We start from the raw sequence: 16516 nt of genomic DNA, 5'->3' as shown, positions 1-16516 counted from the left end.
GAAACCCCAGTCGTTGCCAACAACCTTTACCCTTTCTGAACCCATCTCCCACTTACACCAATAGGTCTTTTACTGACCTGCACTGGAGTTTGAGGGCAGTAGCTGCAGCGCCAAGATGCCCTGACGAATCATACTGACCAGGCCAAGATCAGCTGTCACCATGGAGACGCCTACCTTCCGGCCCAAGGACTCCCCTGATTCTGGGGACTGGTCTTCTGCCTGGCCCAAAATTACAGAAAAGGAGGAATGGGACCGATAGCACTGCTGCTCCACCTACAGCAGTATCAGAGTTCCCTGTCTCTCTTGTTTGTTACACGAGACTGAACCTATGACTTCACATGTGCCAGGCACATGTCTACCATTGAGTTTACACCCAGCCCTCAAACTGGGACTCAGAACCCAGTACTACCCAGGTCAGACAGGTGCAATCCTAAGTACTTCAAGTTCCATTCTCTGCTCTGCTGTGTGCCCATGCCCAGCATATGCGAAGATGTTGAACCGCAGACAGGAAGAGAGCAAAGCGCCAGATCAAGAGTCAGACTCTACTGAGGCAGTCTCTCCACCTTCCACCAAGAAAGGCTCCTTTTCATATTTCCCCATCACTGGTCCCAAGTATTCATGACCAGGCAAATACACAGCAGTCGTCCAACACTATTTGCACAGCCACTTCTAAGGTCTCCAAAGTAACAAGGCAGAACACACCAGCAAGTCAAAGAGCTTTATCCTGATTGTGCAAAATGCTAAATAGAGATCAAAGCTGCCCATGGTCACTTCCAGATCTGGGACTGGAGAAGAAGAAAAAAAGAAAGAAAAGGCAAAACAAACAAACATCCTTTCTCCCAGCAAGAGTCCGTGAGCAGGGAGCCTGTCCTCCTATTCACTAGCGCTCCAGCCGTGGCTCACTCTGCCCTTTGCTCTCCCTTCTCTAGTGGGCCATGGCTCCTCTTTACCCTCTGTTCTTATGGATTCTCTGAGGGGCTTCTGCCCGCTTTCTTTCCCACTTACCTGGCTTTGGGGCTCATACTGCTGTTGCAGCATAGTGGCCACCTTATCCTCAAAGAGGCAGAGCTGCTCATACACCTGCTGCAGGAATGCCTCCCGCTGGGAAGGGTCCAAAAGGCAACCCTGCACCAGAACCTGAGAAGCACAAGGGAAGAGCTGAGATGGGGTGGGCAGAGCGCTGAGAGCACACATCTATTCTTCTGCATATCTCCCTTTGGGGAGTTCTGACTTCTCACCCAACAGGCACCCGGAACCTAACTTCACATCCAGTTCCACCTCCTCAGTCCACTCAGCACCCTCAACCCAGAAACCCTGCAGTCCTGCTCAGGAGCTCGAGTCACTATCCACTTACTCTAGGGTCATAGTGTCGCTAAGTCCCCAGGCCTATACTCTGGACTTCTCACTCCCTACCCCTTCAAGGCAACCCTAGAATCTTCCAGGGCCTTCCAAGTTAGGCTATAGATGCTGTCTGTAAACTTCTACTTCCCTGCCTGGCAAAGTCTTTCTTATTCTAATTTCATTCCCTTTTCTTCTTAAATATATTTCGCATTCAAGACTCTTTCTCTGATTAAAGTTCAAAATCCATATTCCCCTCAATAAAAATCCTTTTCTTCCTTTTACCTGGAGTAGATAATTCCCACTCTTCTTCAGGGAGAAAGTAAGTCATCCACTAGGAACTCACGCTGACCCAGAGGATGCACTACCCCCCACGCCACTGATGTCCCTTTGAAGACTGCTACAGATGAACACCTGCCCGAGCTTGTTCTTTCTTCCTCAAGGCTTTGGAGAGAGGGTTCCTCTTCCTCCTCTTTTTCCCAAAGCCAATCCCCCCCTTTTAAATTTATGTATTTATTATTTATATACCAATCCCAGTTCTCTCTCCCTTCCTTCACCCCCACTGCACCTCCCATCTGCTCCTCGGGGAGGTTAAGGCCTTCCCTGGGAACTCAACGAAGACTGTCCCGTCCCCTTGTTGAGGTAGGACCAAGGTTCCCCCCACGCCGCCCCGTGCCTAGGCTGAGCAAGGTATCTCTACATAAAGAATGGGCTCTACAGAGTCAGGTCATGCACTAGGGTTAGATCCTGGCCCCATTGCCAGTGGTTCCTTATACTATCCAAGCCGCACCATTCCCAAAGCTTGGACCTTTATGTCTCACTCAGTCTCGGCGGGCTCTTCTAGTTCAGCCGTGAGTGAGTGTCTCCTGCAGATGGACCTGCAGATGGTCCCTGTGGTGGCCCTCACGGTCATCCTTCCCAGCCCTCCTGCCAAATAACTACTTCTGCTTCTTTGTCCCCTGTTCTCAACTGGGTAAGGGACTCGGGACCCACTCTCCAGGTCTGTAGATGGTGAGCAGAAGGAAATGTCAGGAACTGGAACCACAGAAATAGGAGAATGTGCTCCTACCGATTAGGACAACATCTGGAAAGAATAATACTAAGTATCCCAGCAGGAAGACAAGGCAAGTTGATCAAGAGTTTGAAGCCAGCCTGGGCTACATGTTGAGCACTGGGCCACCTTGGACTGAGATCTTGCTCAAAAGATACCCCCACAAAAAATAAAGTCACTAAAAATCCTATTTTTGCATGGAATAATGTTCTATTTATAAAAACAGGACACGAGCCATCTATTTTGGAAGGTACACCATGGTTTTTCCTCCTCTTTTGGATGAAGAGATACGGTGAGGGAGGATTAACACACTTAGACTACAAAGTCCATAAAACATTAACAACAGTACCTTTTGAGTATTATATTATGGATAGGGTTTGGTATTTCTCTTAAGGAAGCTTTAAAATCTCCTTCAGGGGACATATTAGTAACATGATTTAACTTCTTCTTCTTCTTTTTTTTTTTTTTTTGAGACAGGGTTTCTCTGTATAACAGCCCTAGCTGTCCTGGAACTAGCTCTTGTAGACCAGGCTGGCCTCAAACTCACAGAGATCCGCCTACCTCTGCCTCCTGAGTGTTGGGATTAAAGGCATGTGCCACCACAGCTTGGCCTTTAACTTCTTTTTAAAAGCTTCTTTTTTTAAAAAAAAAAAATGTATTTAACCTTTTTGGGGGGCTGGAAGGCTGCAGAAGTTGGTTCTCTCCTAGCCTGTTGGTCTTGGGATCAAAGTAAGGATTTTAGGCATGGTGGCAAGCATCATTTAACCGGAGATCCCTCACTGGCCCTTTTTTTTTTTTCTTTTTTCTTTTGGAATAGCAGGATACTGTTTGCAGCAGCTACAGAGAGAAACAACCTCTCTTTGCCTACGGTTGCTGTCTTTGTTCAGGCCTCACCCTTTCTCCATATTTCAATTGTCTTCACAGCCTGTTCTCCCCTCTTTAAGGCTCTCCCCCAATCTACCTTCTATACTGGCCACACACAGGTGACTTTTCCCTTTGTAAAAATTAAAACTTTTGTGGTTCCCTTCTCCCTATGGCTAACTGTTTTAACTACTGGTTCCTCTGACTGAAAATCCCACTTCCCCTTCTTGAATCATTCATTAACCTTTATTGTTCCCTCATGCCTCAGTTCATGCTCCATGACTTGTGGGTGCAGGCTTACAGCCCCAGCCATTTGGAAGACTGAGGCAGAAGGATCATACATAAGGTCAAAGGTATACAGTGACTTCAAGCCATGGATAATCTGGTCAGATGCTATCTCCAAATACAAAGTATAAAAAGAGAGCTGGAGACATAACTCCAGGGTAGGGCATTAGTTCAGCATGTATGGGGCCCTAGGTTCAATCCTTAGTACCATCCACGCATCCATACATCCATACATGAGCCACGATGATATAATCTTATTATCTAAAAAGCTGAGGCAGAAAATAAGAGTGCCAGGCCAGTCAGGTCGATTTAGCAAGATCCTGTCTCAAAAAGAGACTCAGTTTAAATGCAGCTTTGTCTAAAAGACTGGGTTTTAGTGGATGTTTCCTGTTGGCGTTCTCACTGTACCTATGTTAAAACCTATCAGTGCCTTTACCATACTCAGTTGAAACTATCTCCTGTAATCTCTGTCTCCCTCCTAGGCTCTTAACTACTCCATCAGGACAGACAATATCTGGTTAATCTGTGACCCGGGGACTTAGCCTGGACATGGCGTAGCTCAGGCTCTGGTCAGTATTTCCCAAGAGGAATAGCATTTGAATGATTACCTAACAGCTATGCTATTCCTGACTTGGCTATGAGTGTCTGCAAAGCCAGGCCTCTGTTTGGAGACACAACATAAAACCACCAGTTCATGGCTGTGTTAGGAGACACCTGAAATTCGGGCAAAGGGCTAGCAGTTCTGTCTTGAGATCTGGCAAGTACCAACTGTTCTGCCGACGCTTCAGACCTTTAGGTGCTGTTCTTGGCACCTAACTCTCAAAGAAAATCTGACTGCTGAGGGTGATACTATAGCCATTAGGGACAGTTTCAGTGAGCTGAGGGTGGCTAAGAGTAGATGAGGGAAAATTGGGCCAGTGTTTATCTAAGTCAAAAACAGTATTTCAGTAATAGACTTGGACATTTTTCAAAAGGATTACTTTGTGATAGGCTGCACTGCTGGCAGAGAAACCTTTACATTACTTATGCAGTCAGCATTACGCCTGACAGTGCACTGGGCCCTCAGAAAATAACCCTTCTCTGCTCTTAAATTACATTCCTGAGGTTCCTGGGGGCTGTAATAGCTCAGAAGTCACAAAAGGTAGCTGGGCGGTGGTGGTGCACGCCTTTAATCCCAGCACTCAGGAGGCAAAGGAAGACGGATCTTTGTGAGTTCGAGGCCAGCCTGGTCTACAAGAGCTAGCTCCAGGACAGGCTCTAAAGCTACAGAGAAACCCTGTCTCGAAAAACAAAAACAAAACAAAACAAAAGTCACAAAAGGATCCTAAAAGACTGTGTCCTGGGCTGCTGACAGGAGTCAGAACAGAAGTCACTTCACAGAACTAAAGGAGTGCTGAAGGGAGAGGGGAGCTGGGGTCTTCACCAGGTGTGGGACGGGGAGAGCAAATAATACAGTCAAGGGCCAGGCGGCAAAGACATTTACAGGATGGGTAGAGAAGCATGTGTCTACCAATGCCAACTCACCAGAGGAAACTCTTCTAAGACCTGAGCAACAAATCAAGGGGAGAGACTTGCAGGAGTAAATACAATGCAGGCTCAAGAAGCCAGCAGAGGCCGGGGCTGTGGCTCCATTGGTAGAGTACTTTTGAGCATGCGCGAAGCCCTGGGCATCTCGCACCTGTAATCTCAGCCTTTGAGAAGTGGAAGTAGTAGGAACAGAAATTCAAGGTCATCTTTGGCTATACAGAAAACTCAAGGTCAGCCTGAGTGACACGTGACTCTGCCAAGGGGGAGCAGAGCTGGGGGGAGATAGACAGCGAGATGGCAGGTAGATGCTTGCTACCAAGTCTGAAGCCCTGAATTCCATCCCTGGTACCCATATGGTAGGAGAGAGCTGATTCCCACACACTGTCCTCTGACGTCCACCAACAAGGTGAAGTCACACAGACACACTGAATGTATGAGAGGAAGAGATAGGAGGAGACAGAAAAACTGAGAACCTGGTGCCTGGGCACAAACAGTGGAGACAGGATAAGGGCTTTGTCTCAACAGGCTGTCAGAAATTCAGTGTGCAAGTCTGAGCTGGGAAAAAAGATACACTACCTGGTGGGACTGCAGGCCAATAATGGAGGAATAGGCCTGGATTGTTACATAGATCTCAGGCTGGAAGTCGATACAGGATCCAGGCACTCGGAAGGGCCGAAGCAGCCCACCCAGACAACGGGACAGAGCATGGAAAACTTCATCAAACAAGATCTCCCCTGTGGAATCATCCTGAGGGCAATGAAGAGAGAGATCTCACAAGGGAGTCCAAAGCGGTTCTACAGAGTGCAGAAATAAGCATATTTCCAGGGCTAGCAGGACCCTTTTCTTATGGCCGACTGTGCCCGTGGACACAGAATAGGCTCCATTCCGAACACCCACCGTCCACTCACAGGCTTGTCTTTTCCCATAAAGCTGAGGTTGCTCACTTTTCCCAGCTCTCTCTCCTTCTCATTCCCATCCTGTCTTGTTACTATTTCCCTCAAACTACTTACCACGATGCCAGTAGATGGGCTGAGGTCCAGCTCAATAACAAAACGATACTGCCAAGCCAGGAAGATGACCCGGGTGGAAGGGACAAGAAGGAAGGGCCTTGGGACCACTGGTTCATCTGGCTGCCATCCAGGGGGCAAAACACTGAGGACTTCCAATTCCTGCTCAGACTGAAGCTGACAAGATAGAAGAGGAAGAAAGGGTCGTGGGCAGGAGGGATGACTGCACACTGGTCAAGAAAGCTTGTGCTCTCAAAGAAAACTCCGTGTCAGGGGCCCACAGCCACCTGTAACTCCAGCTCCAGGGCATCTAATGCCCTCTTCTGCTTTCTATAGGAACCTACGTACATGTGACATACACTCACACACAGAAAAATTAAAAAAAGTTAAAAGAAGAAGGCTGAGAAGAGTTCCCTCTCTTCTCTGCACCCCAATTCAGTCCGGCTGTAGCTGTGAGGCTGCAGAGAACGTTTGCAACCTCTTTAGCATCACTGTCTCCTCATCTGCAAAGCAAACACGATCCTAACACCAACCAAAAGTGCTGCTATGCCGTCCAAGGGAATCCTGCACAGGAATGCTTCCAAGACCTGCCTCCTATATCCAAAATGACCCTCCACTGGCTCCACTTTTTCACACCCTTTGCAGCACTAGCTAGAAAATGTATGAGCAAATTTCCCGTAAGGAAGCACTTCACAGGAAAAGCCACTGCCCCTCGCAGCCTTAGAGCTCTAAGAAAAAAAAAAAAAAAGAAAGAAAAAAGAAAGAGAGAGATCCTTCTGGGCTATGCCCTCACCTCCCACCTGTCAGTCACTAGGACATACCAGGAACTCTTGGGGTGTGGCCTGAACAGTTTGATGCAGATGATTAAGGAACCAAGCCAGGCGAACATTTCGGGAGATTCGATAATCTTTTTTCATTAACAGAAACACCTGCCCAGCTTCTTCTACCTAATGAGAGAGATAAAGGAGAAAAAAAGAGGACAATGAGTGCCCAGTATATACACATCCCATTCAAGCAGCTTGTCCAAGGAGCCTACACAGCAAGAGGAGAGGCAGCAGAGCTGATGGCTATCCCTGCCATCATGAAAAGTGCTCCTGACACAGACCACCACATCGATGAAGGGAACTTACCTTCTATGGTGTGTTTTCACAAATGTTTGCATGAGTTTCTCTTATAAACCATAAGCTCTTAAAGGTAGGAGAGGTGCTTTGTCCTGCTTGTATGCCCCTGGGCTTGGCAAACATTTACATGAGACCCAGTAAGTATCCGATCTGCTACATGAACACTCGCCAGTAACCGCCTCAGTCCTATCCACAGCAGACACTGAAGAAGCCTTCATTGAATGGTTTAAGATTCCTGAGCAAATGAAGCCTCCTAGGTGATAGCTCACTCATGTCAAGGTCCTGTGGGTCACATTCTCCATGCACACGCACACGCCGACCAACTGCCAATGCTTTAGTTTCTCTCCCCTGAGCCTTCAGAGGTGGTCAGTCCAACAGCATCCTTATTTTTCTACTATACAAACCCCTGCCAAAGATGAGTCTGGACATCTCATCCTCCGTCCACACATACACTATGGCAGCTGTACTCTCACAGGAAGAAACCGATCACTTTGCCAAAGTGGTAAATTTTAAGAAGCTTGACTTCTTGGTCAGTAGCCTTTCTAGCCCCTCCACCCCTGTTTTTTTCACAACCACCCCAAACCTGTACTCCCAGCAGAATGACTTACCTATCATTCACAAAAACTGAATAATTACCTTAGCTATTATATCATTAAAAACTGAATAAGCTTGTTAATGGATAAAGAATGTGGTTTTATGACAGCAAGAAACAAAGCCGCCTGCTCCTGTGTAGGATCCTAGGAAGATGGGATGGTGAAGGTCCTGTAGAGCTCACTACATGAGATACTCCGGATGGAGGGCAGCAACCAGTCACTGCATTACTGAAGGCACATTGGAGCACTCAGCTTTACAATTCGTAACCTTTCTCTTGCTCTCAATGCAGTTCTGAATGACTGATGTCTCCAATGCTTAACTGAAGTCTGGTTCACCTGTCAGTTCTTACAGAATCCATCTTGAAACCAGGAACGCCTGCCTAGCTTTCTGGGAAAACCTCACCTTTATCTGTGATTCTTTGATTCAAACATTTCCAAAACCTCCTAAGGTGTCATACATCCAATATGTACTTTATCAGCACCAGAAGGCTAGCTTAATTTAAGCAGCTGGAATGTTTTTCAGAGTGGGCTTCGAACACCAGCTGCATCAGAATCACCTGAGCTATTTATTAAAATGCACACTTGATTCCTGGGTACCACCAGAGACCAACTGAATTAAGAGCTGAAGGAGATGGAGAATCCACATCTGAACTTGCTACCCTGGGCATTTTTCCATATCACTGTTTGAGAAGTGCTTTAATTAGTTATGTTTCGTAGCATTCACATTCATACAGAGCTTCAAGACCTCTCGGAATCTGATGCTAACCTCCCGGAATCTGATGCGCATGAAATAGCCTGATAAACAAGACAAAGCAGGCGTTTGGCATCAGAGCCCCAGATTCTAACGTGTTCTACAATATGTTATGCATGTGACCTTGCAGGTTACTGAAATTTTTTCCAGGCTTCAATCTCTTTTAATAGCTAGATTAAGATAAGGATATCTTTGTAGGGATACTGCAAACAGGAGGGTAAGTACAATGGCAGAGGGAGGCTATCATTGTTCAGAACATTCATTGAACTCTACATACCATTTATGCCAACCTGAATAAAGTGCTGCAGGCTCTGTGCTTCCTTTTTCCCGGGTTTTGCTCTTGTATCTTTGAGATAAAGGGCCAAATTATCCTCTAACCCCTTTCTAAAACATGTGCTATCTTCCTACGACGTAATGTAGATCCTTCCCTATCCTGAAGCCTCTCACCATTATAAACCTGAACTTCTAGCACGAGCTCCACGTGAACTTCCCTCTCCCCAGTCTCAGCTCCCTTACCCACCACTACAGTAAAAGCAGGCAGCAAAGTGTTAAGAGCACCTTGGACCAAATGCTGGCTCTGTCAGTCTCTTCATTTGTGAACAGGGATAACAAGACTGACTATTTCATAAGGATCGTACCTGTACTAGATACTTAGAGAACTTAAACTTTCTGAGTTCCACCTTACTGCTTACAGAAGAAGGTCAAATGTGCCATTAAACCTGAAACATCCTCATTTGCTCCTCTGACACACCCGTTGTGACCCAATGTTCACTTATTCCTCAAAGCTTAGGAGGAGATCAGTCTTACACTCTGCATCCACCTAACACGCAGCAGCACAACTTTGGGTCCAGAGCAGCACTGCTCTCTCTTGGGAACCTAACAACTCCAAACATCGCTTTGTCTTCTTGGCATTCTGCTTCTAGACTGCTCTTTTTTTTTTCACATGTGTAGCTTCTTCATCACATTCACGCAGCCATGCACGTGTGCGTACTCCTACATATGTATGCAGATATACATGCTCTGTGTACACATGGAAAAGCACACGTGTCATGGTGCACACATGGGGGTCAGAGGACAACTGGTAGGTCTAGAGTTAGATCATCTATTTGGGAGTTCTAGCCCTAATACCTTTTTAATAGCTGTACCTCAGTTTCCTGAAAGGGGGGGGGGTGATAATGGTGCTTACCTTATAGGGCAGAAAGAACTGGTAACACTCAAGAGCTCAGAATGGTGGCAGACACATAGTGGGGATTATACGAGCAGCCATTACTCTTTGCATCATTACACACATCCATCACCCTTCCCTCCTAAGTATTCTGCTGTGGTTCTGGACATTCTAGTCAAATCTAAGATTTCGTTTCCTTCTCAGATCCTCTAATTCGGCTAGAATGAGTAATCCTAAGGTATCTTGGCACGATAAGGCACCTTGCCTGCTCTGATTTTTCGGTTTTCTGCTCTGTATAAGAGAATGAAAAATGCCAGATTCCTGACACGAGTTCTTCGCATCTAAGAGGTGCCTCATGTGACTTAACTTGTGCTCCCCAAGCCACATCACAGAACAAAGATTTTTATAAAGAAGGAGACAGGATCTGTGAGGTGAAGACGGCTACGATGGTGGCAGGGCTTTTGCAAAAGCATGGACGCCAGAGAGGAATCAACTAGTGCTGATTGCATTCCAGCTGATGAGATGCGAAAATCCGCAAAGTCGGTCAGCTTCGGTGTGACCAATGAAAACTGCAACAATTAACCCAAACACGAGTTTTGTCGGCACCATTATCTCTAGGTCTGTGGGTGGGAGACGTGGACCACGATGACATTTGAGTAAACAGCTACTGCCTCCTCGAGGCTCCGGAGGGTGGAGGCTGGTACACGCCTGCCCTCGGACCTCGGCCCCGCGCCCGCCTGCCCCTCACCTCTGGCTCCGGGCGCTCCGAGGCCATCACACTGCCCTCCCGCGCCGGCCCGGGCCAGGGAGGCTGCTCCACTCCTGACCTCTGACCCAGCTAGCTCGGAACCGGGCAGGAACCGGAAGTCGTTGGGAGGGCCGCGTTTTGAGCTTTTTGATTGGTGGACACAGCCGGCAGTGCGAGAAACCGGAAGAGGAAGTGGTTGCGCCAGCCCGGCCGTGGCAATGCAGGTGAGAAGCGGGCTGGGCCTCCCAACCCCTAGCCACAGGTTGGGAGGGTGGACAGGGTGACTCTGGGAAGTTGGGGATGTGAGGAGAGGGCAGAGGCCTCGGCTGTTTGGGGAAAGACGGCGAAACAGGAAGGGACGAGGACAGCTGCGGGAATTGAGCCCGCTAACGCGAGAGGGTCAGAGACCTGGGGGAGGCAAGGCCGACTTGCTTGACTGTGTGAAAGGGTCGAGAAAGTAGTGGATTGACCCCAGGCCTCGACCCTGGCGTAACAAGGCTTCGGAAGGGCTGAAGAGATTGTGGGCCGCCAAGGACGAAAATTAAGCTGTTTGTAATCCGAGGCTGTGGGTGGATCTAACCCCATCAGTCACATTGTGGGGTTTGCAAATCAGCTTTGTATCCTACAGTGCGGGTTTATGGGTCACCCGAGTTTACGAAAGAGACACTGGAATACTGGCACAGCCATCCATGAGCACACATTGACTCAGCAAATGCTAAGGATAGACGACCCGTTGGGGAGGGACCGCAGAGCTGGTATTCAGAGAAAGCCTCACACATCTAGGCAAAATGTGAGATTCTCCAGACTGTGGCATTGACAGTAGCTGCGTTCACAAGGCAGAGAATAATGGTGTATGTACCTGGACTCCAGAGGCACCCATGGGACAATGAACTTCAGGAATTCCTTCTGACCTTAAGTACCGATAGCACCCCTGCTAACATTGCCTGACCTTTCTAAAATGTACTGAACTTCTGAAAGAAATGTGACAAGCCTGGTGGTGGTGGTGCACGCCTTTAATCCCAGCACTCGGGAGGCAGAGGCAGGTGGGTTCGAGGCCAGCCTGGTCTACAAGAGCTAGTTCCAGGACAGGCTCTAAAGCTACAGAGAAACCCTGTCTCGAAAAACCAAAAAAAAAAAAAAAGAAAAGAAAGAAAGAAATGTGGCAATACCAACCCCACAAAGTGACACAATATAAGGATTCTCCATATGCCCAAGGAAAGCAGCGTTAATGACAGCAAGCATGAGTGTGGTAGGCAGACTCTGTCTATTTTCCAGAAAAGGGCTAGGCTTAGAAAGAAGATTGGGCTTGAGCATGTCCTACTGCAGATCCAAGAGAAGGTTGGCTTTTAAGAGCGACAAACCTTCTGAGCTGGGAGAAGAGGATGGAAATGAAAAGATAAAGGGTAAAGGATACAGTGCTAAGCCAATTTCGTTTCGAAGGCATAAAAAAAAAAAAAACCCATGAGGTCATAAGCGGAAGGGATTTAGGCCTGGTGCAATGTTCTTATTGAAGGACCATAGTGTAGGAGGATAGAAGGGACCAAGTTGGCAGGAGGACCTCAGGCCAGGTGAACAGGTTGAAAGGTCTGAGGGTTGATGCTGTCAGTAACCCAAATACCAAGATAGAAAACAATTTAGCCTCTCTTTGTGTCACACTCCCTGGTATCTGAGTAACCCAATGTCCTACTGATGCAGAGGGAGGAGAAGCAGCTTGAGGCATCATTAGATGCACTGCTGAATCAAGTGGCTGATCTGAAGAATTCACTGGGGAGTTTCATTTACAAGTTGGAAAACGAGTATGACCGGCTCACCTGGTAAGGACTGCCAGGACAAGCTGGGGAGGGAGCCATGGGTGGTGGGGCCAAGCCCCCTGGCTGACAGGACATCTCCAGTGATGTAACTATTTATCAGTTTGCAAATATCCTTTTGGATTTGGAAAGAACTAGGTTGCCCAACATTGACAAGTATAGTTTGGTTTAAGGCCTCCATAGCCAGGAAGTAGAGAAGTGTCCAGTTTCCCAACCCAGGTTGTTTCTAGGTTTTAATGCTTATGCTTTGACTTTGGTGAGGAGGTATTCCCCCAGTGGAGGACCATTATAGCTATATTCATGCTGTATGTCCTTCCACAGATGTGGCTGAATCTGAGATCTAACCTACTCTGCAATGGTGGGTTCTCTTAGGAGGCTTTTATACACCTTAGGAGTTTTCAGTTACCACAGTGTAACCAGTTTCTGTTTACTACCACTCCCAATCCCATTCAGACAAGTTACCTTTTTCAACATCTATGTCAGAAATTGAAAGTGTGTTCCTCTTTCCTAACTCCATCCTTTCTGCTAGCAAGTCTGGTTCTTGCCTAGGCCAGTCCTAGGGCTGTGAGTCTTGTAGGGGTGAGTCTGGGTGTTCCCGCACTGGAAACTTTTAGAGATTACTTTATAGGGAAAAGTAGTTCTGATGACTTCTTACCACCCCCAGGCCCTCTGTCCTGGATAGCTTTGCACTGCTCTCTGGACAGCTGAACACTCTGAACAAGGTCTTAAAGCATGAGAAGACACCCCTGTTTCGTAACCAGGTCATCATCCCTCTGGTGCTGTCCCCAGATCGAGATGAAGACCTCATGGTAAGAAGAAAGGATTAAACTTGGGAAATCAAGTTAACTGAAAGTCTAGAGCACAGTTGTTGATTGGATCCTCTGTATAGCAATGGAAAGTGAGGGCTGCCATCTGGAAGACTTGCTTTTTTATTCTTCTGGAGGTGGGAGTCACTCTTAAACAATGCTGTGAAAACCAAGGCCCATGTCACCAAGTCCATGACCCTTTTTTCCAACATCTATATCAGGCAAAAAAAAAGGGGGGGCGCTGTTCTGCCTGCCTGTGACTTTGTCCAATCAGTCTTTAAAATGTGGGGTTGGGAATTTAGCTCAGTGGTAGAACAAAGTCCTGATTTTGGTCCTAGAATGGGGGTCAGGGTGGGGAATCACAAAAAACCAAAACAAACAACAAAAAGAAAGTTATGGTGTGGAATTTAGTTTGCCTGAGTTCTGATAGAGTGTGTGTGAAAAGACAGTGCCGTAGGAAGCTACATTTGTACCTCAGGTTGTGTTGTCTCTGAAAATGCCGTTTCTTGTGGAAGGGAAACTGGGTTAGAGTCAACTTTACTTGGATAGCAAATAGGATTAATACAATCTGTGTTACAGCGTCAGACTGAAGGACGAGTGCCTGTTTTCAGCCATGAGGTCGTCCCTGACCATTTGAGAACCAAGCCTGACCCTGAAGTTGAAGAGCAGGAGAAGCAGCTGACAACAGATGCTGCCAGAATTGGTGCTGATGCAGCGCAGGTTAGACTGAGTCACTGCCCTGCTGCCCCATCCCCATCCCTTCATAAGAAACAAGGCTTTACCAAGCCTGTGTAATAGGGGTATGTAGTTGGTTACAGCTAGGCTGCCTCTGGAAGAGCACAAGGAAGATGCTTCCCCAGAATCATTACTAATCTCTATATCAATTCATATGTGTTACAGAAGCAGATTCAGAGCTTGAATAAAATGTGCTCAAACCTTTTAGAGAAAATCAGCAAAGAAGAACGAGAATCAGAGAGTGGAGGTAAGGAGGGATGGCTGGCAGAGCAGAGGGGGAGCTGTACAAGATCACTAGAATAGTAATAGTAATCAGCCTAGTGGTGAAGTAAGGATAGAAAATAAACTGCTTGGCCTGGCAAGATGGCTCAGTAGGCAAAGGCACCTGTTGCCAGGCCTGACCTAAATTTGATCCCTGGGACCAATATGGTGGAGGGAAGAACCAACAAGTTGTCCTCTGATCACCATACACAAAATAAATAAATGTGATTTTAAAAAAGAAGAATAAACTGGCAAGGAAAGTGTCTGTATCCTGTTAGTGTTTTGTGTCTGAGACTAGCCTTAAAGCAAATGGGAGAAATGGACAAAGTGAAAATTAAAGATAGCTTTGGGGGACAAAGATAGCTCTTTGGGGTTGTAGGAATTCTAGTTGTCTCTGTAGTCAGAACTGGTGGTCATCACGGCCCTCCAGCTGCTGGGTTTAGTCCAGAGTTGAACCACATACACACTTCAGGGTTCTTGGCTTTTTCTTCAGGTCTCCGGCCAAACAAGCAGACTTTCAACCCTGCAGACACCAATGCCTTAGTGGCAGCTGTTGCCTTTGGGAAGGGGCTATCTAATTGGAGACCTTCAGGTAGCAGTGGTCCTGGCCAACCCGGCCAGCCAGGAGCTGGTCCAATCCTTGCAGGAGCCTCAGGATTACAGCAAGTTCAAATGGCAGGTGCTCCAAACCAGCAGCAGACAATGCTCAGTGGAGTCCAGATGGCTCAAGCAGGTCAACCAGGTAGGGTGACATGGGTTAACTATCCAGGAGTGTGGGAATGAGCTAGAATAAGCCTTCTTTAACCCCGGACCTGGAGATCTTCCTCCTTTTCATTGCTACTTAGAAGACACTTGGAAGCTTTGCAACAAGTACCAGAGAGTGAAGAGAAGGACTTGAATAGCAAAAACTGGTGTTGCCTTTTACTTCCATTTCAGACTTTTGTCTCAATTGTCCTATTTATTCTGGATGTTAGTGTGTATCTCTTAGGTAGAGAAATAAGTGACCAGACCTTGATCAAGACCGTTTGGTAGATAATCAAGAATCAATGCCGTGTGGTGGTGGTGGCACACGCCTTTAATCCCAGCACTCAGGAGGCAGAGGCAGGAGGATCTCTGTGAGTTTGAGGACAGCCTGGTGTACAAGAGCTAGTTCCAGGACAGGCTCCAAAGCTACAGAGAAACCCTGTCTTGAAAAAAAAAAAATCAACAAGCTGGCAGTTTTCTGGGTCTGCATGGATTCTTTCCTTGCCCGTCCCTTGGTCTTGGTTTCCTGCTGTCTCTCGTGCTCATTTTTACTTACTGTGAGAGCAGTCTGGAGGGGTTCACGGAACAGCTGCCTAGGGAAAAGGACAACTAAAATAGCAGAGAACACAGTGCTCTGCTTGTAACATTAAATAGGGTCCACATAGGCTACATGCCTGTCTTTTCCAGACGTAGATGGTGGATGAGCAGAAGTCCACGGGGGGCGGGGGGTGACTGTTCAGACCCTCCTCTCCTTTCAGATCCTGATACCTTCAGATCCTGATACCTTCAGTGAGGGAACTGGCTGAAGAGCCACAACCTGTAATCTCTGCCATCCAGAGTCAGAAGTCACAGAATAGATGACAGGATTCTGAGAAGCTGCATTTCTGATTGATTTATTGTGAAAGTTTACCTTTCTTTGTGTTACTTTTAGGGAAAATGCCAAGTGGGATAAAAACCAACATCAAGTCGGCTTCAATGCATCCCTACCAGCGGTGAGTGTGGACAGCAGCCTCCACTCTCAGGTGATCCGTGCCGAGTTGGGCAATGAAATTATCTTTTACTCAAGGCTGATGTAGATGGGTACAATGTAAAGAACACAGGCTTTCAGCAACAGACGGATCTCAGCTCCTCTGTGAAGAGCTGTGCGACCTTGGGAAAGTGACCTAATTACTCTGAGCCCAGGTTCTCATTTGTAAATGGTCATAATACCTACCTCATAGGGTTGTTGTGAGGATTAAAATGAGAAAATGAATGTAAAACACTTAGCATGGTATATGAAATACTGGATCTTGAATAAATGATAGTTATTTTTTACTTTTCCACCCTGCTACTTACTGTCCTTTACCCAGAATGCGCTGTGATTGATACAGCTCCATGACAGTGGTGTGCTAATGGAGATAGGATCAAGTAATCCAAAGACCATGGCAGCCTGCATGTCTTGAAGTTATATTTTTGCTGTAGGCTCTCCTGCCCAGGTTCCATCCTGTTGGCTCCATCCAGGCTGCAGGTGAAGAGGTTTCTGGGCTGGGACACCCTCCACCAGGTCTGGTGAAACTAGTTCTGCTTTTACCTGGAAAATAGGGAAAAGTACCCATCTTTTACCCTACCCTGCCTATGAAGATGTCTAGGGAGCAGTAGGTGGGAGATTTCTTAGGAAGGGGCCCTGTCAGGCAATAGCACAGATGAAATACCATCTTCCTCCTTTGAGACAAATT

At 47.0% G+C, this 16516-nt stretch overlaps 2 protein-coding genes across 3 annotated transcripts in view; one reads left to right on the top strand and one right to left on the bottom strand.

The window, feature by feature from the left end:
- The window catches only part of Szt2 (SZT2 subunit of KICSTOR complex), a 46157-nt gene extending 35626 nt beyond the window's left edge, over positions 1–10531 (bottom strand). For both annotated transcript variants that reach the window (XM_041651778.1, XM_041651779.1), the window contains exons 1-6: positions 10448–10531; positions 6891–7016; positions 6073–6246; positions 5639–5809; positions 1006–1137; positions 78–219 (exon numbers count right to left, since the gene is read on the bottom strand). In XM_041651778.1, coding sequence (XP_041507712.1) covers positions 78–219; positions 1006–1137; positions 5639–5809; positions 6073–6246; positions 6891–7016; positions 10448–10474 — 772 coding nt within the window. In that variant the 5' untranslated portion in view covers positions 10475–10531. The remainder of the gene's footprint in view (positions 1–77; positions 220–1005; positions 1138–5638; positions 5810–6072; positions 6247–6890; positions 7017–10447) is intronic.
- Positions 10532–10584: 53 nt separating this feature from the next.
- Positions 10585–16119, top strand: Med8 (mediator complex subunit 8). The gene is made up of 7 exons (XM_041651980.1): positions 10585–10671; positions 12143–12261; positions 12920–13064; positions 13641–13781; positions 13962–14043; positions 14551–14799; positions 15733–16119. The coding sequence occupies exons 1-7, from the start codon at positions 10666–10668 to the stop codon at positions 15795–15797; spliced, it is 807 nt and encodes a 268-aa protein (XP_041507914.1). The 5' UTR covers positions 10585–10665; the 3' UTR covers positions 15798–16119.
- The last annotated feature ends 397 nt before the right edge of the window (positions 16120–16516 follow it).

The sequence above is a fragment of the Microtus oregoni genome, unplaced genomic scaffold (genome assembly GCF_018167655.1).
Source record: "Microtus oregoni isolate MIOR12 unplaced genomic scaffold, Mior012 000005F_ref0000423, whole genome shotgun sequence".
NCBI classification, from domain to species: Eukaryota; Metazoa; Chordata; class Mammalia; order Rodentia; family Cricetidae; genus Microtus; species Microtus oregoni.
This window is presented reverse-complemented; position numbering and strand designations above follow the sequence as displayed.

Excerpts from the sequence above, each read along its gene's own strand:
- Med8 (XM_041651980.1), top strand. Across the intron at positions 13,782-13,961 it reads TTGGTGCTGATGCAGCGCAG|AAGCAGATTCAGAGCTTGAA; the intron begins GTTAGACTGAGT and ends TATGTGTTACAG. Across the intron at positions 14,044-14,550 it reads ACGAGAATCAGAGAGTGGAG|GTCTCCGGCCAAACAAGCAG; the intron begins GTAAGGAGGGAT and ends CTTTTTCTTCAG.